Source organism: Monodelphis domestica, chromosome 3 (assembly GCF_027887165.1).
Source record: "Monodelphis domestica isolate mMonDom1 chromosome 3, mMonDom1.pri, whole genome shotgun sequence".
Lineage (NCBI taxonomy): Eukaryota > Metazoa > Chordata > Mammalia > Didelphimorphia > Didelphidae > Monodelphis > Monodelphis domestica.
In genome coordinates this window covers 28,273,480-28,297,308 of record NC_077229.1, presented here as the reverse complement: position 1 = coordinate 28,297,308, position 23,829 = coordinate 28,273,480, and the positions used below count along the sequence as shown (strand labels likewise).

At 42.2% G+C, this 23,829-nt stretch overlaps 1 protein-coding gene across 1 annotated transcript; it reads left to right on the top strand.

The window, feature by feature from the left end:
* The first annotated feature begins 7,345 nt into the window (after positions 1 to 7,345).
* LOC130458041 (unconventional myosin-Ih-like) lies at positions 7,346 to 23,280 on the top strand. Its single transcript, XM_056820929.1, has 9 exons — positions 7,346 to 7,499; positions 9,095 to 9,178; positions 12,658 to 12,751; positions 13,386 to 13,441; positions 17,853 to 17,988; positions 18,698 to 18,768; positions 19,743 to 19,840; positions 20,926 to 21,037; positions 23,257 to 23,280. The coding sequence occupies exons 2-9, from the start codon at positions 9,104 to 9,106 to the stop codon at positions 23,278 to 23,280; spliced, it is 666 nt and encodes a 221-aa protein (XP_056676907.1). The 5' UTR covers positions 7,346 to 7,499; positions 9,095 to 9,103.
* Positions 23,281 to 23,829: the final 549 nt, after the last annotated feature.

Below are 23,829 nucleotides of genomic sequence, written 5' to 3'. Positions count from 1 at the left end.
CATCTCTCCCTTGATTTCTTTTGTTTCTGTCTCCAACTGCCTGTGTCTCTTACTCTCTCTCAATTTCTCTTCACTCTCTCTCTCTGTCCCTCTTTCCATCGTTCCATCCCTCCAACCCTTGCTCTCATTTTCTGTCTGTCTCTCTCTGTCTCTGTCTCTCTTATGCACACACCATAAAGAAAAGCAGCATCAGACAGTGATGGCACCCTAAAGACCTGGTGTCACCCTGGACCAGTTGCTTTAACTTCTAAGTGCCCCAGGCAAACTCCCTAACACCAAATTATAGAAAGTGCCAGTCAGCATTGATGGGAAGAATTTCCCACACAGATGAAATTATAAGTCTAGACTTCAATTACTAAATGTGTGTGCTCTCAAAATATTACATGTAATCATGTGAATTCGACTTTAAACATTATAATTTACATGTAATTAGCTGTTGTTCATCATACAGTTCCTCAACTTTTTTCACTTGGACTCTTTATAGGCACAGTGGATAGAGCACCAGGCCTGGAGGGAGGAAAACTTATCTTCTTGAGTTCAAATCTGGCCTCAAATACTTACTAGCTGAATGACCCTAGGCAAGTCATTTCACCGTGTGCCCAAGTTTCCTCAACTATAAAATGGAGAAGGAAATGGTAAACCATTCCAGTCCCGTTGCCAAGTCACAAATGCTCAGACATGACCCCCCCAAAATGACCAAAATCTGTATTTGCTAGAGGGGCATCTAGGTTGTTCAGTGGTTAGAGGGTCAGGCCTGGGATCCAGAGGACCTGGGTTCAAATTTGGCCTCAGACACTTCTTAGCTGTGTGACCCTGGGCAAGTCACTTAACCTCTTACTGCTCTTCTGCCTTGGCATTGATATTTAGTATCAATTCTAAGCCAGAGGAGAAAGTATTTTTTTTAAGTATTTGCTAGGTATACCATGTAACATGTTGCCCCTATAGATTGTTAACTCCTTGAGGGCAGGAACAGTTTTATTTTTTTCTTACTATTTCCAACCCTTGAAACTGTCCTTGAGACATGGTAGGTGCTTACAAAATAGTTTTAAATTGATAATTAAGAAACTTTTTTTATTTTTCTCCCTAGAACCAAGATATTCATACGTTTCCCCAGAACTCTGTTTGCCACCGAAGATGCTTTTGAGTTTAGCAAACATCAACTAGGTAGGTTTTTTTTCTTCCTTTGATGAGTAAATGCATACATAATGGCTAAGATAAAATGAAGAAAGTTTCCCTTATAGAGCAAGAGTAATTCATAAGGGCAGCTAGCTGGCTTAGTGGCTAGAGAGCTAGGCCTGGAGGGGAGAAGTCCTGGGTTCAAATCTGGCTTCAGATCTTTCCTAGTTATATGACCTTGGCCAAGTCACTTAACCCCATTTGCCTAGACTCCTCTTCTGCCTTGGAACCCATACTTAATATTGATTCTAAAATGGAATGTAAGGGATATAAAGAAGGGGGAAAAGGGGAATCATAGGAACAGCTGGGTGGCTCAGTGAATAGAGAACCTTCTCTAGGAGGGAGGTCTTGAGTTCAAATTTGGCCTCAGATACTTCCTAGCTATGTGACCCTGGGCAAGTCACTTAACCCCCATTGCCTAGCCCTTACCACTCTTCTGCTTTGGAACCACTATTTAATATCAATTTTAAGACAAAGGGTGAGGGTTAAAAAAAAAGGAAATCATAGATGTAACCCTGGAAGTCTTCTCTTTGAACTGGAAACCAGACTTTGGGCAGGAAGATAACCAGCCCCATGATCTAGAGTTTTATATTGGGGCTTATGTGAGTTTAAGTCAACACGCATTTAAGTGCCTTCTCTGTGCCAGGGATTGTGCTAAGCCAATGTCCAGGGACTAATGATTTATTGATTTGAGTATTTGATACATTCATGGGTGCAAAACTCTATCCATCTTAGGTAAGAACTAAGCTGAGTGTTCTTCCCTGCTTTGTATGAAATTAAATTTAGGTTTTATGTTAAATATATAGTATTTATTATATTATAATATATTTTATTATCTATAATATATATTTATATAATTAATATCATATAATACATAATATTATAATATAGTATCTATTACCTATAGTAATACTGTGGTTGTCAACTTAAATATATTATAACTTAAGTCAAAAATAACTTTTAATAGCTTTATTTACAAAGAGGTAGAAAGAGTCAAAATGGAAAAGAGTAGCTAAAGAGATAGGTTTTAATAAGTCTATTAGCCCTTCTACAGTGAAGTGAGACTCAGTCCCACAGGGGCTTCCCCATGTCCAATGGTGTCTTCAGCTAGAGTTCCACCAACACAGCCTCCTTTGAAGCCAAAGCAGGAATCTCTGGGACCAATCTCTCCAGAAGCCAGGAAAGGAAGACAAACTCCAAAGGAGAAGACCAAAGGCCAAGTCCTCTAATATAAAAGTCCAAAGGAGAAGATCCAGAAGCAGTCCTCCAAAAAGCAGTCCAAGAGCCAAGGTCAAAGGTCCAAGAATCCCTTAGACAAGAAGTTCAGGAATTTTTATAAACTTTTTTACCCAGCACTTCCTGTCCCTTCCTCCACTTTATGGGAACCAATTGAAATCTTTCAATTTGCCTCGCAATTCCCAGGGGCAGGGCAGTGGCTTCTGGAGTTGTCACCCACTTTAGCAAGTAACTTGAGAACTCTCTTACTTAGTGTTAAGTGGGGGTGCTTAAGTTTTAGGCTGATTAATTTAAAAGCTGCTGATTGATAGACAAAGAAAGTTTGATTCACTCTTCACAATCCCCCCTGTGATTCTTTGGGAGACTAGTCTCCCCAATGAATCATTTAACATAACCAGCTTATATCTCTAAATATCTTCTAGCTAAAGGTGCATACAATATTGTACTTTCTAAGATGAAAGTAGGAAATGACAATAGTTAGAGATAAGAGGGAAATAAAAGAGAGAGAGCAAAACCAATGTTTGCTAGGTGCATTGACAAAAAGCCAATTAAGGGGCAGTCCTCTTTGGCATAAGAGTGTACATTCAGAATAAATGTGCTCAACCCCCTTCAGTTCAATCTATTACATCCCAAAGTTCATTCTGGATCTTCTGATGCACTGGAGATTTCTTTATAGCGCTTTCTACAAACAGTTCATTTTCTTGATTCAAGGAGTTATCGAGCTTCTTTTCCTGAAATTTTTTCTCAAAAAATTTTGTCTTGGATGTTATGAAAATTATACAGCTTCATACTGTGTAAGTCCAGGGAGACAGTGTGATGAAGAGTCCCAGGTTGGCTGTCAGACGACCTATGTTGGAGTCCCAGCTTCGCCCCTTACTCTCTACGTGACTACGGATAAGTTGCTTTATCTGATCAGAGTTAAAATCTGAAGACTTGTGTTACACCAGTGCTAGGAATTCTGAATCACCAACCTCTTGAATAAAGGCTGAAATACTTGTTTTGACTCTTAATGGTCATGAGGTGGCCCAATGGTCAGAGACCTGGACTTCCAAGTCTGGAAAACCCGAGTTCACATGCATCCTCGGACACTAGCTGGGGGATCCTGGCAAGTCATTTAGCTGTGTGAACCTCAGTTGTGAAAAAAATCAATTAAAAAACCCTTCCTATATGATGTGGGTCAAATGAGATCACTTAAAATTCTATTTAAATGCTACCTCTTTTCTTTATAACACCCAGAGCCCCAAGGCACCCTCCTTTAGATTTGTCTAAATAAGTTTCTGCCCTGGAACTTGGCCATATTTTGGCCCATGTTTTCACTACACGTTGTTTAAGTTCACCTCCACCAGTGCTTCACTGCCATTTTTGAATCCTTCTCCATGAGTTTGGGGCAGGATTCAAGCGCGATTGTTCAGTGCATCTTTTGGTGCACACTCTAAGGCGGGGGGGGGGGGGGTTGGGGGGGGATGGAAATGAATCCAAATGAAACCCATTTCATCAAACTTTTTGTTTTATTTTAAGTTGCAAAAATCCAAAGCACATACAAAGGCTGCAGAGAGAGGAGAGCATACCTGATAAAGAGGCAAGCAGGTGAGAAGTAAGTAGGAGGGGGGGGGCAGCTGGGTGGCTCAGTGGATAGAGAGCTGGGCCTGGAGAGGGGAGGTCCTGGGTTCCAATCTGACCTCAGACACTTCCTAGCTGTGTGACCCTGGGCAAGTCACTCAACCCCCATTGCCCAGCCCTTACTACTCTTGCCTTGGAACCAATACACAATATTGATTCTAAGACAGAAGGTAAGGGTTTAAAAAAGTAAACAAAAAACCTGCATGAATCCTACTTCTTAGCTGTGTGACCATTGCCTAACCTTTACAATTCTTTTGCCTTGGAACCAATACACAGTATTGATTCTAAGATGGAAAATAAAGGTTTAAAAGAGCAAACAAAAAACCTATATGAAGTATACTTTTTTAAGCTGTGTGACCCTGGGCAAGTCACTTAACCCCCTTTGCCTAACCTTTACTGTTCTTCTGCCTTGGAACCAATACACAGTATTGATTCTAAGATGGAAGATAAAGGTTTAAAAAAGCAAACAAAAAAGCTTGTATGAATTACACTTTTTTTAGCTGTGTGACCCTGGGCAAGTCACTTAACTCCCATTGCCTAACCTTTACTGCTCTTCTGCCTTGGAACCAATACACAGTATTGATTCTAAGATGGAAGATAAAGGTTTAAAAAAGCAAACAAAAAGCTTGTATGAATTACACTTTTTTTAGCTGTGTGACCCTGGGCAAGTCACTTAACTCCCATTGCCTAACCTTTACTGCTCTTCTGCCTTGGAACCAATACACAGTATTGATTCTAAGATGGAAGATAAAGGTTTAAAAAAAAAGGAAGAAGAAGAAATAAACAGACAGACCTTGTACCTGGAGAGGGAGCATTCAAAGCTGTTAAGAGGCTCTGGGTTCAAGTCCAAGCTCGGCCGCTGAGTCACTGTGATCTTGGGGAGTTCTCTAGGCTTAGGTTTCTTTACTTATAAAATGGCACCATGATGAATATGGAAATAGAGCACGTGTGGAAACTAGATCCGATTACTTGCCATCTGGAGGAGGGGGGAGGGAGGAAGGGAGAGAATTTGGATCACAAAATGGCCAGAAAACAAATGTGAAAAATTGTTTCCCCTGTAATTGGGGATCAGAAATACCCCTGAAAATGTGAAAATGGGAGCAAGGAGACTCACAGGAGAAGGAATATAAAGGATCTTTATTTTAAGGAATTTAATTCTGAAATGCTAGACGAATGTTGGCCACTGTTCAGGATTATGGAAAAGGGACCCAAACTGATGAGCGAAGGGACTCTTCAGAGCCCTGTGACTTCGGCGTGCCCTGAGACAGCTGGATGTTCTGATTTTAGTTAATGAGGATGAACAAAGTCATTCCTGGAATAAATAGCCCTCACGGTTTTTTTTTTGGTGGTGGTTGGGGGGTTGTTACTGGATTTATGACAACTATGATGTCAACTGACATAAACAGTCAGTGATTGTTTTCTTTTCTTTTCAATATTTTCATTTTTCTCTAATTATATTTTAAAATACTTTTTAATATTTGTGTTTTTTTAATTTTTGAGCTAAATTTCTTCCCTCCTTCCCCGTCCCTTTCCCTGAGACAGCAAGTGATCTGCTGCCAATTTTACGTGTGCAATCAATCGTTTCCCCAATTTTCCTATCAGTCATCTTGTGGGAGAGTCGCCTTCCCATCTAAAATACAGCTTTGCTACTTGGTTCCAAGCCACATTTAACTTCCTAATGCCAGCGATCACTTCTTTCAGCCATTACGCTTGAAGCCTACTGGAGAGGTGCCCTGGCTCGAAAGGAGATCAAGAGGAGAAGATGGGCCGTTCAGATCATCCGAAAGTAGGTTCTCCTGTGGAATGGAGGGATAAGGAGTGCCCCCCCCACTTGAATTAATTACACATAAATATGCATTTATTAAGCTCCTACTGTCTACCATTTGAAGTGTGAGGCCACCACAGGTATAAAAACAGGAAGCGACTAGTCTTTGCCTTCAAGAAGCTTGCATTCTACTGGGGAGAAATGGCATATGCATGGAAAATTCAACCCAAAACATTGTCTCGTTTCCCCATTTACATTTTTCTTGTTCATCTTCAACTTTGCTCTTGGGAAGGTATAGACAACATAACCCAGTGAGAGGCAGGAGACTGAGGATCCAGAACTAGTTCTTGGCTGCTCTGTGTAGCCTTAGTTCTTCATTTGTAAAGTATTTGGAACTATTTTTAAATTTCAAATTTCAAAAAAGTTCACAAATATCTGTGAGTTTGTAAAATAAGTATAATGCTTTTCACTCATGTAAGCCTCAGTTCCTTATTTGTAAAGTATTTGGAAATATTTCAAAATTATAAATTTCAAAAAAATTCACAAATATCTATGAGTTTATGAAATAAACATAATGCTTTTGACCCTCTTGAGTCTCAGTTCTCCTTTGTAAAGTATTCATAAATATTTGTAAATTTCACATTTAAAAATTCACAAATATCTGTGAGTTTGTGAAATAAACATAATGCTTTTGACCCTCTTGAGTCTCAGTTCTCCTTTGTAAAGTATTCATAAATATTTGTAAATTTCACATTTAAAAATTCACAAATATCTATGAGTTTATGAAATAAACATAATGCTTTTGACCCTCTTGAGTCTCAGTTCTCCTTTGTAAAGTATTCATACATATTTGTAAATTTCACATTTAAAAATTCACAAATATCTATGAGTTTATGAAATAAACATAATGCTTTTGACCCTCTTGAGTCTCAGTTCTCCTTTGTAAAGTATTCATACATATTTGTAAATTTCACATTTAAAAATTCACAAATATCTGTGAGTTTGTGAAATAAACATAATGCTTTTGACCCATTTGAGCCTGTTCTCATTTGTAAAATATTTGAGGATATTTTTAAATTTCAAAATTTCAAAATATTTATGTTTATTAAAAAAGCCTAACGCTTTTGATTCTTCTATGCCTCCATTTCTTCATTTGTAGAATAAGTCTCGCTCTAAAATTGCTTACTTCTCAAAGTTGGTGGGTGGGTGGAAAGCAAATTAGAAACCAAAGGAGAACGACAGTAAATTTGAATTTGTATTAATAATGATGAGTCAAATAATTTATGTAGAGCAAATATGTATTATAAAATAATAATGAAGAGTCAAATCTTGCTAACTTTTGATGACACCAGAGTTTTTTATGTGAACTCTTCCTAGGTGATTGAGATTATACATACAGCCATGTAAATATGTGTGTGTCTATCTCTGTCTCTGTCTCTCTTTCTCCCACTCTCTGTCAGATGACTACTTTAGATTTATTGGTCATGGAAGTGAGAAAAGAATCCAGGGTCAGAGTAACTCATGGCATAATTCCTTGTTTAGGTTCATAAGAGGGTTCATCAATCGAAATAAGACTCTTTCTTCAGAAAATGAAGACTATATTATCTTTGTGAGGAAGAATTACATCTTGAACCTGAGAAATCACATTCCCCAAAATGTGTTGGACAAGAGTTGGTTGAAGCCTCCTGCCATCTTGGAAGATGTATGTTCTGAGTGTTGTGATGTCAGGATGGGGTGGGGGCTCCTCTCATCATTGAGCATGTCAGGGTGGGGTGGGGGCTCCTCTCATCATTGAGCATGTCAGGGTGGGGTGGGGGCTCCTCTCATCATTGAGCATGTCAGGATGGGGTGGGGGCTCCTCTCATCATTGAGCATATCAGGGTGGGGTGGGGGCTCCTCTCATCATTGAGCATGTCAGGGTGGGGTGGGGGCTTCTCTCATCATTGAGCATGTCAGGGTGGGGTGGGGGCTCCTCTCATGGTTGAAGGCTACAAGTACACATACTCCAAATCTAATATTTATAGTAGATTCAAATCCATCTTCCTTAATGGAACGATAAAGCTGGTCCATTAATGCCACCCTGCTTCAATTCCCTCATGGAATTGTTTATTATTATTATTGTTTAATTATTATTTAAATTTAAATTTTTTATTTTAAATGAAAATGTAAATATTATTATTGCTTAATATTATTATTGTCCACTCATCAGTTATTATAGAATAAGATACCGAGTCTGGGACAGTCAATAGCTGAAGAATGAAAACATTTAGACTAGGCATTTACTTATTAAAGACCTACTGTGTGTGGACCCTTGTGCTATTATGCTTAGGGAGATATAAAGTATAAATAAAGATATAAACATATATTTTATTATATATATAAAATATAGTTTATTATATACAAATAAATACATAAGATATATTTTGTTATACATAAATATTTTATTATATACAAATGAATATATAAAATATATTTTGTTATATATAAATATATAAAATATTTAATTACATATAAATATATTTTGTTATGTATAAATATATAAAATATATATAAATATATATAATTTAAGAAAATAAATGCTAAGTAAATAAAAATAAACATTATGTAAATAATTAAAGATAAAGAAGATATAAATGAGACAGGGTCCCTGCTCTTGTGGAATTTCTGCCTTGCCATGATGGCATGTGGCACCTAGAGAGATCTTTAGTCAGTGGGTCAGAGGGGAGACACACAAAGCGCTTTGTGAACACTGAGGGAAAATGTGGTTTTGGTTTTTTTTTTAATAGAAAGGATCAGGCAAGGGTTGGCATTTGACCAGGGCTATAGAGGATGGGAAGCAATTGAAATAAGGAAGGAAATACATTCATTTATTTGCCTTATTAAATTAATCTAAATTAACATAACCATGGACAAATCTTCTAAAGTAATTAATTAAATAAAATTGTCAATTCAATTAAAAATAAACTAATCTAAATTAATATTTATTAAGCTCCTACTATGTGCTAGGCACTATACTAAACACATTACAAATATTATCTCCCTCAATCCTCAAAGCAGCCCTGGGAGGTAAGTCCGATCATGATGCCCATTTTACAATTGGGGAAACCGAGGCAGGGAGAGGTTAAGTGACTTGTCCAGCATCACACAGCTCCTAAGTGCCTGAGATCTTCCTGACTCCAGGCTCGCGGCACTACCCGGCTGCCTCGGACATGGAGAAGCCAGGCGAGGCGGGTGGGACCATGCAGTGAGGGGCCCTGGTGACGGGCTCTGCCTTGGGCGTGGGGCTTCTCCCCGCAGACTTCTGAGATGCTGAAGAAGATCTGCACGAGGAACCTGGTGCGGCGGTATTGTCGGGCGGTGACGCCGCAGAGGAAAGCGCAGGTGCGTCCTTCCCTCTCGGGCTCCCCCCCACGGGCCTCCCCCGGGCAGGGGCCGGAGGGGCCTCCTGGGGCTTTCCATTTGGAAAGCCGGCACGGAAGGGGCTGTTGAAAATATACATCAGAAGGTATGGAGAACGCCGGAACCCCGGCTCGCTCCTGGCTTGGACGCTGTAAAGATACTTGTAGTTTGGGGCAGCTGGCTGGCTCGGTGGGCAGAGAGATAAGAAGTGCGGGCTTCCAATCTGGCCCCAGACGCTTCCCAGCTGTGTGACCCTGGGCAAGTCACTTCACCCCCCATCGCCCAGCTCTTACCGCTCTTCTGCCTTGGAACCAACACATAGTATTGATTCTAAGACGGAGGTAAGGGCTTTAAGAATGATAGAGGTCGATATCTTTGAATAGACTTCATGTGAGGGAGCCTGGGGAGCTGTGAGTCCTAGTCAGAGATTCTTAACCTGGGGTCCCCGGCTCAATTCCAGGCTTCATGGGGGAGGGGGGGAGGGACACCTTTATTTGTCCCTCACCTCGAACAGAAATTTCACATCACCTCCAATTTTTTTCCAAAACCTGCTTCTGAGGAGTCCGTGGGCTTCGCCAGACTCCGTGAAACAAGATTAAGAATTTCTGCTCCAAATGAAGGTCGCCGCGTCTCTCTGCATTCTTAGGGCTCCCCTTTGGAAAGGTAGCAGGATGAAAGGAACACAGGACGCCTGGCCGGCTGCCCCCAGAGCCCTGGGTTTGAATCTAGCCTCGGTGCGTTTTAGCTAAAGACCCCTGAGCACGTTACTTTCCTTTCCTCCCCTGAATTTCCAGTTTCTTCATCCGTAAAATTGGGATAAAGCTGGATCTAAGGCAGGGATTTGTGGGGGAAAGCATTGTGGGAAACATCTCACAGTAAGCTGTGGAAGACGGGAAGGCAGAGGCAAGACGGCCCGTTAGACCTTCCCCAACTAAGCCAGAGAAAGTGTTCTGGGGAGCATTCAAGGCCCCTCCTGGATGACCCTTTTCTTACCCTTTTCTTCACCACGTCCTCAAACCAGGCATCCTGACCTTCTGGCTGGCCCATGAGCAAACCTCTCCATGTCTTGACTGGACTTCTGCCTGCTCTCTCCCTTGCTCTGACTTCTGCTTCGACTTCTACTTAGACCGGAACTAAATCCTATCTTCTACAGGAGAGCCCTCCCAACTCTCCATAATGCAGTGGACTTCCTCTCTTAATCACTTCTATTCTCTCTCTCTTCTCTCTCTCTCTCTCTCTCTCTCTCTCTCTCTCTCTCTCTCTCTCTCTCTCTCTCTCTCTCTCTCTGTCTCTCTCTCGTCTCTCTCTCTCTCTCTCTTCTCTCTCTCTCTCTCTCTGTCTCTCTCTCTCTCTCTCTCTCTCTCTCCATCTCTCTCCATCTCTCCCCCCTCCTTCCCTCTCTCTTCTGATCTGTCCCTCTCTCCCCTCTCTTTGTTTCTCTCTCCTTTCTCGTCTCTCCCTCCTCTCCCTCTCTCCTTCTCTCTCTCCTTCTGTCTTTCCCTTTTTCTCCCTCTCTCTCTCTCTCCTTCTCTCCTCTCTCCCTCTCCCCCCTCTTTGTTTCTCTCTTTCTCTCTCTCTGTCTCTCCATCTCTCCTCTCTCCCTCTCCTTCGCTCTGTCCCTCTCTCCCCTCTTTGTTTCTCTCTTTCTCCCTCCCTCTCTCCCCCCTCTGTTTCTCTCCTCTCTCTCTCCCTTTCTCTCTCTCCATCTCTCTCTCCCCCTCCTTTCCTCTCCTTCACTCTGTCCCTTTCTCCCCTCTTTGTTTCTCTCTCCTTTTCTCTCTCTCCATCTCTCTCCCTCCCTCCCTCTCTCCTTCTCTCTCTCTCCTTCTGTCTTTCCCTCTTTCTCCCTCTCTCTCTCTATCTCTCCCCCCTCTTTGTTTCTCTCTTTCTCTCTCTTTCTCTCTCTGTCTCTCCATCTCTCCTCTCTCCCTCTCCCTCCTTCCCTCTCCTTCACTCTGTCCCTTTCTCCCCTCTTTGTTTCTCTCTTTCTCCCTCCCTCTCTCCCCCCTCTGTTTCTCTCCTCTCTCTCTCCCTTTCTCTCTCTCCATCTCTCTCTCCCCCCTCCTTTCCTCTCCTTCACTCTGTCCCTTTCTCCCCTCTTTGTTTCTCTCTCCTTTTCTCTCTCTCCATCTCTCTCCCTCCCTCCCTCTCTCCTTCTCTCTCTCTCCTTCTGTCTTTCCCTCTTTCTCCCTCTCTCTCTCTATCTCTCCCCCCTCTTTGTTTCTCTCTTTCTCTCTCTTTCTCTCTCTGTCTCTCCATCTCTCCTCTCTCCCTCTCCCTCCTTCCCTCTCCTTCACTCTGTCCCTTTCTCCCCCCTTTGTTTCTCTCTTTCTCCCTCCCTCTCTCCCCCCTCTGTTTCTCTCCTCTCTCTCTCCCTTTCTCTCTCTCCATCTCTCTCTCCCCCCTCCTTTCCTCTCCTTCACTCTGTCCCTTTCTCCCCTCTTTGTTTCTCTCTCCTTTTCTCTCTCTCCATCTCTCTCCCTCCCTCCCTCTCTCCTTCTCTCTCTCTCTCCTTCTGTCTTTCCCTCTTTCTCCCTCTCTCTCTCTCTATCTCTCCCCCTCTTTGTTTCTCTCTTTCTCTCTCTTTCTCTCTCTGTCTCTCCATCTCTCTCTCCCCCCCTCCTTCCCTCTCCTTCACTCTGTCCCTTTCTCCCCTCTTTGTTTCTCTCTCCTTTTCTCTCTCTCTATCTCTCCCCCCTCTTTGTTTCTCTCTTTCTCTCTCTGTCTCTCCATCTCTCCTCTCTCCCTCTCCTTCGCTCTGTCCTCTCTCCCCTCTTTGTTTCTCTTTGTCTCTCCATCTCTCCTCTCTCCCTCTCCCTCCTTCCCTCTCCTTCACTCTGTCCCTCTCTCCCCTCTTTGTTTCTCTCTTTCTCTCTCTCTCTCCATCTCTCTCTCTCCCTTCCTCCTTCCCTCTCTCCTTCTCTCTCTCTCCTTCTGTCTTTCCCCCTTTCTTCTTCTCTCTCTGTCTCTCCTTCTCTTTCTCCCTCCCTCTCTCTCTCTATGTGTGTGTATATATATATATATATATATATATATATATATATATATATTTGTTTGTTTGTTTTTTGTTTTCATGCTGTCCCCTCCAATAACTTGTAAGGTCCTTGAGGGCAGGGACTGTCCTGCTTCTCTCTGTATCTCCAGCTCTCAGTTCAGAGCCCACCTGGCATAGAAGAAGCATAATCAAAGTCGATTGTCTGAACTAACTGCTTTGTCATCCTATAACTTAAGGTTTCCAAGGTGCTTAACTGATATCATCTCACTTGGTCCTCACAACTACTCTGGAAGGTAGGTCCTACTATTACACCCATTTTACAGACAAGGAAACTGAGGCACAGCCCAGGAAGGGACTGGCTCTGAGTTCCGCAGGAGTAAGTGCCTGAGGTGGGATCTAAAGCCCAACCTCCCTCGTGTGATAGAGGCTGGCACCGAAGAAAACCATTTTAATTGTTTATTACCAGATGCAGGAAAAGGTGGTCACAAGCGACCTGTTCCGAGGGAAGAAGGCCGGCTACCCAGAGAGCCTAAACCAGCCCTTTGCTGATAGCCGGATAGGTGAGTCCACAGTCAAGATGGATTCCTCTGGATAGGAGCATCCTCGCCCTGAGAGAGCTCACTGAGGGATTGACTGAGATTCCAGGGACTGGGTTTACTCAACTCTGCAAAGTGTTTTTTTTTTAATCTAAATTTAATTTAACTTTTATTTTTATATTATATTATAAATGTTATTATTTTATATATTTTTATTTCTTTAACAGTTTATTTGATATTTTCTATATGTAATGTATATATAATAATAAATTTTATTATAAATTTTCATTAAAAATGTTTACTGCAAGGACTCTATATGGCTTATGGGGGACGCCGAGATCAACAACTGCCTCCAAGAACCCAAAGGCGAATTAACAGTAAACCACCTTTTCACTTCCAGTTTCTTTTTATCAAAGAAATAGGTGTTAACTCGGTCCATGTTGTTCTACTCGCTGGGCCCTATTATCCAGGTGGTTCGCAATCCCATTTCTACACTTGATTATTCTGAAAATTATTCTTATAGAATTAAAATGATTAAAAACATAGCAATTAAGGAAATTCACCTTCACGGATGCGAGAGAGAATTTTCCATTGTTGCTGGGCCACAATCTGGGGGTGTTCTGAGATGTTTCATCCAATGCTCTGGTTTCCTTCTCAGATGAGGCTGCCATTAATCCCAAAGTCCTGCAGCTGCTTGGCAGTGAGAATATCCAGGTGAGGAGAAGGAAGAGTCTGTGTGTGTGAAGTGTTTGCTCTGAGCCTGGGTAGAAAGAACTCTAGCCCAAGAGGCCAGGGACATGGGTTCTAATCCTGGTTCTGCACGGATGAGGTCATCATGGTGATCCTTTGACTCCTCAAAGAACTGGGCTCTCTTATAGGTAATTTATATTTCCACCAACTAGCAATTAACCAATGGTCAAAAAGCAAACACAACCGCATTTGCTAATTCCTCTCGTTGTGCCAAGAGCTGAGAATGCAAATAAGAGAGGAAGCCAGCCCTGCACATAGGAGGATTCCTCTTAGGGCCTCTGTAAAGGCTCAGGGATCCATGCAGCGAGTCCTTTAGGTTGGCTCAGATTTAGAAAAGAGAGAAGGCTGACGTCCAGGTTCATCTTTGGAGTCACTTTAAATGACCAAACCACGGTATTCCTGGCTCTGAGCCCTTGGACAGTTCCAAGGTCTTTGGTGATTAGAACTTTTATTTACAGGGGTTTGGTAGTGGTTTAAAACAAGTCAATTATGCCAGGCATCAAGGTAGCACAGTACATGGAGAGCCAGGCTTGGAGTTCAGAGGTGCTGGTTTCAAATCTGCGTCATATACTTCCTAGCTGCGTGACCCTGGGAAAGTCATTTAACCCTGATTGCCTGATCCTTACTGGACTTCTGCCTTAGGATCAATACTTAGTGTTGATTCTAAAACAGAAGCTAAGGGGGAAGGAAGGAAGGAAGGAAGGAAGGAAGGAAGGAAGGAAGGAAGGAAGGAAGGAAGGAAGGAAGGAAGGAAGGAAGGAAGGAAGGAAGGAAGGAAGGAAGAGGGAGGGAGGGTGAGAGAGAATGAGAAAGAAAGGAAGGAGGGAAGAAAGAAAGGTAGGAAGAGAAAAAAGGAAGGAAGGAAGGAAGAAAGGAAAAAGAAAGAAAGAAAAAGGAAGGAGGGAAGGAAGAGGGAGGGAGGGTGAGAGAAAGAAAGGAAGGAGGGAAGAAAGGAAGGAAGGAAAGAAGGAAGGAAGAAAAAAGAAAGGAAGGAAGGAGAGAGGGAAGGAAGGAAGAAGGAGGGCAAGAGAGGAAGAAAAACAAAGAAAGGAAGGAAGAAAGAAAAAGAAAGGAGGAAAGGAGGAGGGAAGGAGGGAAAGAAGGAAAGAAAGTAGAGAAAGAAAAAAGGAAGAAAAAGAAAGGAAGGAAGAAAGAAAAAGGAAGAAAGGAAAGAAGGGAGGGAGAAAGGAAGGAAGGAATAAAGGAAGGAAGAGGGAGGGAGGGTGAGAGAGAATGAGAAAGAAAGGAAGGAGGGAAGAAAGAAAGGAAGAGAAAAAGGAAGGAAGGAAGGAAGGGAGGAAAAAGAAAGAAAAAGGAAGGAGGGAAGGAAGAGGGAGGGAGGGTGAGAGAAAGAAAGAAAGGAAGGAGGGAAGAAAGAAAGGAAGGAAAGAAGGAAGGAAGTAAGAAAAAAGGAAGGAAGGAAGGAAGGAGGGAGGGCAAGAAAGAAAGAAAAACAAAAAGGAAGGAAGAAAAAGAAAGGAAAGGAGGAGGGAAGGAGGGAAAGAAGGAAAGTAGAGAAAGAAAAAAGGAAGAAAAAGAAAGGAAGGAAGAAAGGAAAGAAGGGAGAGAGGAAGGAAGGAAGGAAGAAAGGAAGGAGGAAGGAAGGAAGGAAGGAGGAAGGAGGGAAGGAAGGAAGGAAGGAGGGAAGGAAGGAAGGAAGGAAGGAGGGAAGGAAGGAAGGAAGGAAGGAAGGAAGGAAGGAAGGAAGGAAGAAAGGAAGGAAGGAAGGAAGGAAGGAAGGAAGGAAGGAAGGAAGGAAGGAAGGAAGGAAGGAAGGAAGGAGGGAAGGAGGGAAGGAGGGAAGGAGGGAAGGCAGGCAAAGAAATTTATTAAGCCCCCAATGAGTACCAGGCACTATCATTATCAAATGTAAAGCACTTAGCACAGTGCCTGGCACATAGTAGGGGCTTAATAAATGCTTGTGTCTTTCCCTTCCCCCAGGAAATACAAAAGCAAAAACAAAATCCCTGCCCTCAAAGAGTTTCCATTCTACTGGGGGACACAACACATATACCTTAAAGTACGATTTACAAGGCAATTGAAGGGAGGAGTTGCACTAGCAATGGGGAGGGATTGAGAGAAGCTTCATGTAGAAGGCAACACTTGGACAGTTTCCTGTTTTTTAAACGTTGGTTCTTTTATTTTTTAAGATCTCTATTTATTTTGTTAAATACTTCCCAACGACACTGAACATTTTTCAGATTCATTAACCATTTTTTTGAGTTCTAATCTCCCCCCCCCCCCCCACTGAGGAGGCAAGCAATATGATGTTATTGTGCACGTGAAGTTATGCGAAATGTGTCTTGGGTGGAGTTCTGAAGGAAGAAGCCGGGATCGACGGACGGCATTCCAGGAATAGGAACAGTTAGTGCGAAGAGAGAGATGAAAAGTGGTGTCAAGTGTAAGCCACAGCAACGAGGCTGCTTCGTCTGGCCCACAGAGCCCGAGAAATGATAAACCTTTTCTAATTTTTGCTACGGGAGCTACTGGACTTTGTGAAAGACTTTTTATGCTTGAGTTCTCTGGATGCCTGGAGACAGTTTTCGAAGATCCTGAGCTCATACCGTTTCCAAGAATCCAAAACTCAATGAACAATAAATCATTTTTTTCACTAGCAACATTTTTTAACTCAGTCAAATCATTCTAGTCAATGTTGTTCTACCACCCAGCCATAGTTCACACATCCTATTATTCTTATCAAATTCTTAGGAGAATTATAATGCTACTGGTTGGTCTCTTGTCCCCATTCCAGTCCAGCCTTTCCTCAGCTGTTCTACTGATCTTTTTTTTTTTTAAACCCTTACCTTCCATCTTGGAGTCAATACTGTGTATTGGCTCCAAGACAGAAGAGCGGTAAGGGCTAGGCAATGGGGGTCAGGTGACTTGCCCAGGGTCACACAACTGGGAAGTGTCTGAGGCCAGATTTGAACCCAGGACTTCTTATCTCTAGGCCTGGCTCTCAATTAGCTGCCCCCACTACTGATCTTCTTAAAGCCAAAGTCCAAACGTGCCACCTTAATCAACTCCAGGAATTCCTTCTTACTGTCAGGCTCAAACCTAAAATCCTCTGTTTGGCTTTAAAGCCCTCCATCCACTGGCTCCTTCCTTCCTCTCTAGTGACCTCGCACCCTCCTCCCCTGATAGTTTGCCTTTAGGGGCACCAGCTTCCTCTCATCTCAGTTTGTGAGCCATCTGAAGTCAGGGACTCTTGAACCTCTCTTCATATTTCTAGGGCTAAGCATAGTGGTTGGTATACAGCAAGCATTTATAATAATAATATTAATTATAATATAATATTATATATTATTATTATATTATATATAATAATATACATAATAATATAATATATAATAATAATAAATGCTCATCAGCTGGCTGGAAACAGAAGGTTGGAACTAGATTATTATCATGAAGGGATTCAAATGTCAAAGAGAAGACTTCAAGATCATCTTTTTTTTCTTTTCATTTTTTATTGGCATGCAAACCCTCTTCCATACTGGTCACTGTTGGAAGAGCAGAGTCCCACCTAGCCCAAACCCCAAATAAAAGCAGAGATTCACTGATGGGAGAGACGACTCCAGCAGGTCTTTCTCTGGAGCTGGAGAGCATCAGTCCTCCAGGATTGTCCCACATCATTGCACTGCTGAGGACAGCCAAGTTTCTTAGACATCATCTTGTTGTTTTCTTTGTTGGCAAGAGGTCAAGTCTTGGCTCCTTTGAGAAAGATGGTGCAGGATTGCTTTCCTACGACATTATGGATCCATGACTCAGTCGGGGATTCAAAAAAATCTCTATTTATTTTTAAACCCTTACCTTCTGTCTTAGAATCAATACTGCGTAGCAATTCAATACTGTGTAACAATCAAAATCAATCAAAAATCAAGGCAGAAGAGTGGTAAGGGCTGAAAGCTAAGTGATTTGCCCAGAGTCACCCTGCTAGAAAGTGTCTGAGATGATTCAAACCCTGGACCTCCCATCTCTAGACCTGACTCTCAAGCTGCCTCCTTGATTTATTTTCATTTAAAAAAATGTATTTTAATGAATAGAGCATAGACTTGGGAATGTACTTTTTTCATTTAATTAAAAAATGTTTCCATGATTTATTTTTTTCTTTCCCTCCCCTCTTCCCTCCTCCCTCCCAAGCTGACAAGTAAGGGAATATACTTTTTAAAAAGCTAAAAAACAAAATTACTGGTGTATGGGTACCATCCTGTGTCTTTTCATGCTATGGTTCAACTCCCTGGGAATCAAGAGCCTTGGGTTCAAACACTGGCTCTGCCACCATCTCCCTGGGACGTTGGGTACTCGCTCCATCCTCCTGGACCTCAGAGGTTCCTCTGAGCTTTCCCTTTCTGCCTCCCTCTCGCCTCCTCAGTATGGCACACCAGTGGTGAAATACGACCGCAATGGATTCAAGGCGAGGCCACGGCAACTGATCCTCACCGAGAAAGCGCTGTACGTGGTGGAACTTGCTAAAATTAAGCAGAGGATAGAATATGAAGCCTTGAACGGTAAACCTGGGTGGGCTAGGGAGGAGGATGACTCCCTAAAGGGAATATTCCCTCTCAATCACCCCAGGATGCTGGGCTGGAGATGGGTTAGCACAGGCTTTACCCCACCCCGATTTCCCATAGCCAGCACCATCCAGAGTGCTTTTAGGACATGAGGACATGTGTGTGATGCACATACTTCTCCCACTGCAATTCTACCCAACCTTATCACCTAAGCAGCTACTATTCTATGAAAAAAAAAATACACAAAAAAACCCATTTATTGTGGCATGTACCTGGCCTGCTGATAAGTGCTTAATCAGTGCTTGTTGATTCGATTTGATTTTTTCAGGGCTCCATCATTAGGAAAAATAATACTGGCTGGGCTTCTCACTAGAACCAGTCCTTAACACAGGATTCAGGAATTTTCAAATTAAATTTTAAATTAAATTAAAAAAATCAAACCTGACCTCAGATGCTTCCTAGCTATGTGACGTGGAGCAAGTCACTTAACTCTGGTTGCCCAGCCTTTGCCACTCTTCTGTCTTAGAATTATACTAAGACTAAAGGGAAGGGTTATTAAAAAGGTGGAGAGCTTATTATGGGCCACTTATCCTATCTTATTGGAGGGTGGTTGTAGCCAAAGTACGCTGAGACCCGGAATAAAATAATATACAGACAGGGCAACTACTAGAAGGGGGGGGGGCTTAACTTTGGGGTTTCTCTAAAGGTGTCTCCACCAGCAATCTGAGCGATGGAATCTTCGTCATTCATGTGTCACCGGAGGATATCAAGCAGAAGGTACGAACTTGTCTAGTGATGATCTCTAATAAGCTATGGACAATCTTTTTTTTTGGTTGTAACATTTTGGGCGCTCTGAGGGGTAGATTTGCAGGAAAAAAAAGATGGGAGTTGGGGAGAAATTCTATTAATTCCTTATCCAGTGACAGATGGACACTTTGCACCCTAATGTATCCTGGTGGACGGTTCCATTTCAGCAGGATGGGGAGCAGAGAGGGCTCTATCAAAAAGAAAACTATTTTAATTCTATAAATTACATAAATGGAGATGAAAAAAATCACCAAGAGGGACCGAATACTAAATAGATTTCCTATCATTGGTGAAACCAATTTTCTAGTTTTTGCTGGAATTCAATTCAATAAACATTTATTAAGCACCTACTATGTGCCAGGCACCAGGGTTACAAAGAAAAAGGCTTCGCCCTTAAGGAGTTTATAATCTAATAAGCTGAAACATAAATAGAATTAATATTAAATTTTAAAAATACCTCATATGCTGCTTTTGATGTCTGTTACCTGAATGTTTTGGTGCCATTTCCAATTTATCACTAGAGATTTTCAGAGAGGCAGCGCAAAGAGCAGTAGCCCTGAAACTAGGAAGACCTGAATTCAAATGTGACCTCAAGATGCTTTCTAGTTGTGTGACCCTAGACCAGCCTTTGAACCTCTATGGTTTTCCCATCTATAAAATGGGGATAATAGCACCTACTTCCAAGGGTTGTTGGAAGGATCCAATGAGATTATTAATTGCAAGGTGCTTTGCAAATGAAAATCCTATATAAGCTATTATGGTCATTATTAAAAATGCTGGGTGTGGGGGTAGGATTTGCACACAGGGATTGGATGGCCCAGTAATTTTTGGCGAGCCTTCTAACTCTGTGGAAGATTTCCCCCCCCAGGATTCTGCCTAAAGGCTCTGCTGGGCTCTTTTGTTAGATAAAAATAATTAGACATTCTCCTCATTCTTCATTTTAGGGTGATATAATTTTACTGTGTGAACATATCTTTGAAACAGTGACTAAACTCTCCATGATGGTCAAGAAAGCAGACTTTGTCAAGGTTGTGCAAGGAAGGTAGGCGACACAGCTCTCCCCATTGTCCTTAGAGCATTTGCCTGATGGGGCAGCTCTGGCTTTAAGGGCTACTAGGCTGCGTCTCTTACTAGTAGAGTACTGGCTGAGATCTGCCAGGGGAACCTCACAATCTCAATGGGTAGATCTTCAAGGCTCCCGTGGCTTCCTCAAGCTGCTCTTTGAGGGTTTTCAGAACCCTCTGAATGGGAACACAATTGAGATTGGTCACCCCTTTCCTGCTATCGTCCCATAGCTTTGGTGGGGTATGAGAGACCCTCAGGAAAAAGATGAGAACCACATTGGAACTCATCGTGTTATTTCTGTTGGTCCTCAGCTCACCTCCTAAACAGTCTTACTAAAAGATATTCAAGTCAAAGTCTTTGTTTCCCATTGTATATAAAGTCTGTAGTCTCTTGTGGGATTTTTTTCTTCTAAATTTGCTGTATTTTGGTCCTTTAGTCGGTGGTCACCAATTGGTTTATCCTTGCCTCGATACAAAGTGATCTTTAGCCATTCTCCTAATGGACCCACTAAGGACTCATCTTCACTTAATTTCACTGGACATCCTAGAATAAAGTTATCAGTTGAATGATTAAATGAAGATTCCTGGGATGAGGTGAAGATTTCAAAAAGGTCTTCTGGATTAAGATGGCCCTGGAAAAGGAAGGTTCCCCTACCCCCTCTTTTTCAATCCTGGTTCTAATCTTTTGTTTAGGTTCCAGGTTCCCTTTGCCTTCATTTTCCCAACTAAACTTGCCTATGGCCTAGGGGACAAAGAAAGAAAATCTGGGTGCCTCTTCAGACTTGCTAGTTTTCCATCTTTCTTTCTGAAGACATCATGTATGGGAAATAGCTGTTGTCATGGTCCGGGCCACCATGTTAAAGCATCAGAAACCGAATATGTTCCTTAATGAATCTCATTTAAACTGTTAATGGACTATGTATCCCTTTGACATCATTAGGGAATTCTTATTGGTCTGGCATCAATAATTCAATGGCTTTTCCATTGCTTTTTTAAAAAAAAATTACAAACAGGGAGCTTGGTTTTCAAGCCTAATGGATTAAATATTCGCCTTTCTTTGTAGTTTACAATTTTACATCAGTTTGGGAAAAGAAGGCACCATAATTTTCAATACTGGACAGGAAGAGCAGATCTATAAAGACAAAAATGGACAGCTAATAGTGGTGAGTGATGATGTCTGGGGAAGGGGAATTGTGAATCTTGAAATTTCTCAGACTTGTGAATGTTAAAAAATTCCCCATTGGGGAATTTTTCATTGGGACAATTCCCTATTGGGACCATTCCCCATCTGGACAGTGAGAACTCTACTTAGATCAGAAATGTGAAGACCTCTACTCCACCCTTACTTAAGCCTGCTTTAGGGGAGAAAACTCCTTGCTGAACAATGAAAAATACTTAAACCCATACTTAAGTTGTGCCTATTTTTAGAATTAATACAAAAGGGTGCTAAGTACCTATAAAGGTCAGGCAACTTGCAAACTTACATGGGACAAAGAGGTGAGAAACTTACTCAGAGATTCTAGCCTACTCAGGTGTGGATTACTAAAAGGATTAGTCTACTCAGGTGAGAATTCAGAATGGGCTGTCCTTTGGAAAACATCTACTGTGATTGGTAGATGGAAGAACTTAGGGGAGGTGACATAGGAGAAAACCCTCTATATAAGAAAAGGACAGTCTGTTGAAGGACACAGTCTCTTGAAAACAGTCTCTAAGGAGGCTGTTAGAAAAACAGTCTCTAAGGAGTCTCTTGGGAGAGGCTCTTAAGGACAATCAGAAGAATCTCTCTCTGGAGGATGGCTAGCTTAACTGGTGTCTATATTCTTGCTTGGACAGATCTTGTGGTGAGTGATTAAGGACTGACTGATCTCTCTCTAAAGACTCAGGTCTAGGCCATGTTGGCTTAAGGCCCTTCATACTTATTCCTTTCTTACTCTTTCTTTAATTCCTCATTGTATTAATTAATTAAATTTTCTACAAAACCCAGTTGACTTGGGTATATTAATAATTGGGAATATTTCCCTGGTGACCACCTTATATTTGACTTAAAAACACTGTAGTGAAAACATATTTCTTGCGGTCACAATTTACTCACCCACTCTTTTATCTATCACAATTTGTCTTCCACTATTTTAATCACTACAGTTTATATAGCCTTCAACCATTTTAACTCTTACAGTTTAAGTCTCCCACTCTTTTAAATGCCACAGAATAGGTCCATGGAGGCAGATCAGGCATAAAAACCCAGCTGTTCTGGGATCTCTGGGCTCTTGGTCCAAATCTGCTGCTCATCATCTGGGACCCTAGACAAGCCACTTCTCTCAAGGCATCAGTCTCTGCCTGCTTCCTAAATCTGCTGAGAAGAGATGGAGTGGATGGTTTGAAAAATATGAATTGCTACGCAATTAGGTGGCATTAGTATCTGAGGGTGGAACTAGGCCTTTGCATTCACTCAAATGATGTTCTAGACAGTTCTAGGATGTCAAGTATCACATTAATTAGGGGCAGCAAGGTGGCTCAGTGGACAGCCAGGCCTGGAGATGGTAGATTCTGGGTTAAAATCTGGCCTCAGGCTTAGGCTGTATGATCCTAGCTAAGTCACTTAACCCCAGTTGGCCTAACCCTTATTGCTCTTCTGCTTTGGAATTGATACTTATTGATTCTAAGACACAAGGTGAGGGTTCAAAAAAAAAAATCACATGATGTACCTCCTGAGTTTGGGACAAAAATGAGCATGAACCAATCATGTCTATATCACAGGAAGCACAGGGTAGTGGAAAGAGCAAGGGTCTGAGAATCTAGAAATCTTTTCTAGTCTTTCCTTGCCATGTGACTTTGGGCAAGTCCTTTGACCTCTCTCAGCTTCAGTGCCCTCATCTGCATAATGGGAATAAGACTTGCACTTTCTTTCTATACCTCCAGAATGTTGTGAAAAAGTCTCTTGTCAGATGAGCTCCATTTAATGACCAAAGAACATGGAGACGGGCACCACGTACCATCACAGGTTGTCTAAGGGGGGTAGTGGGGATGCTGGCTTAGGACCTTGTACTAAGATCATTCCTGTTGTGCTTGTCCTTCATTTCCTTAAGACCCAGTGACATCCCAAGGGTGGTGTCTTGACTTGCACATGAACTGGATTTAAGTAAGGCAGTGTAAAAATTAAATTATATCTCTAATAATAAAAATATTATATAAAGTATGGGCGTAGACATTCCTGATTTTGTTAGACTAAGTAGGGTGGAGTAATCTAAAGTTCATAGCAGAGTGGTGCCAAGTCACTGGCCTCATTCTCTCTTCCAGGCACAGAAGTGTCTTCTTCTCACACCAGGGACAGGGGGAGGAGGTATCTGCAGCACATCTCTCTTCTTGTGGGAACCAAGTCTCATTTCTCCCACAGGTGTCGGTCCAGATGAAATCCTGATGTGGGAGACGTCCAACCACTACCATCTTGGCTCTTGAAGGGGAAAGTAAACCCGAAGCCTCCTGCCCAACAAATTGAGTTCCAACGTCACACATGAAGCTGCCACAAGGACCCGGGCATGGTGGAGGAGTTTCACACCCCACTTTCCTCTCCCATTGAAGAGGGGCAGGTCACATTTTCTACGGCCATTCGATGTAGACCCCGTCCACTCTAGCTAGTTGTTTCAAATATAAGGCTTTGTTTGAACCCACCAAACATCAAGCTTTTGGATTCTTACAGAACCTGATGCTTGCCTGGCTTTCACCTTTATTCAGGTAAGTTTGGGGGCCTGAAAACTGCCTTCTGCCCATCCTGCTGTTGCTACCTTGGACCACCATCCAAAGCAGTACTGACCCTGAAGACGTGTCCCCTAAGGGAGTGGCCATCCACCTGGCTGGGACCAAATAAGATGGTGTCGGAAGCATTTCCCGGGCAGAGTGGGGTAGGAATGAGGCAGCTGACTAGTCTGTGGCTTTTTGGAGAGAACCAAAATATCCAGTCTGACGGGCT

Coding starts and splice junctions, on each gene's coding strand:
- LOC130458041 (XM_056820929.1), top strand. CDS start 9,104: ATGCTGAAGAAGATCTGCACGAGGAACCTGGTGCGGCGGTATTGTCGG. Junction 12,752..13,385: donor CTTTGCTGATAGCCGGATAG/GTGAGTCCACAG, acceptor TTTCCTTCTCAG/ATGAGGCTGCCATTAATCCC. Junction 13,442..17,852: donor TTGGCAGTGAGAATATCCAG/GTGAGGAGAAGG, acceptor TCGCCTCCTCAG/TATGGCACACCAGTGGTGAA.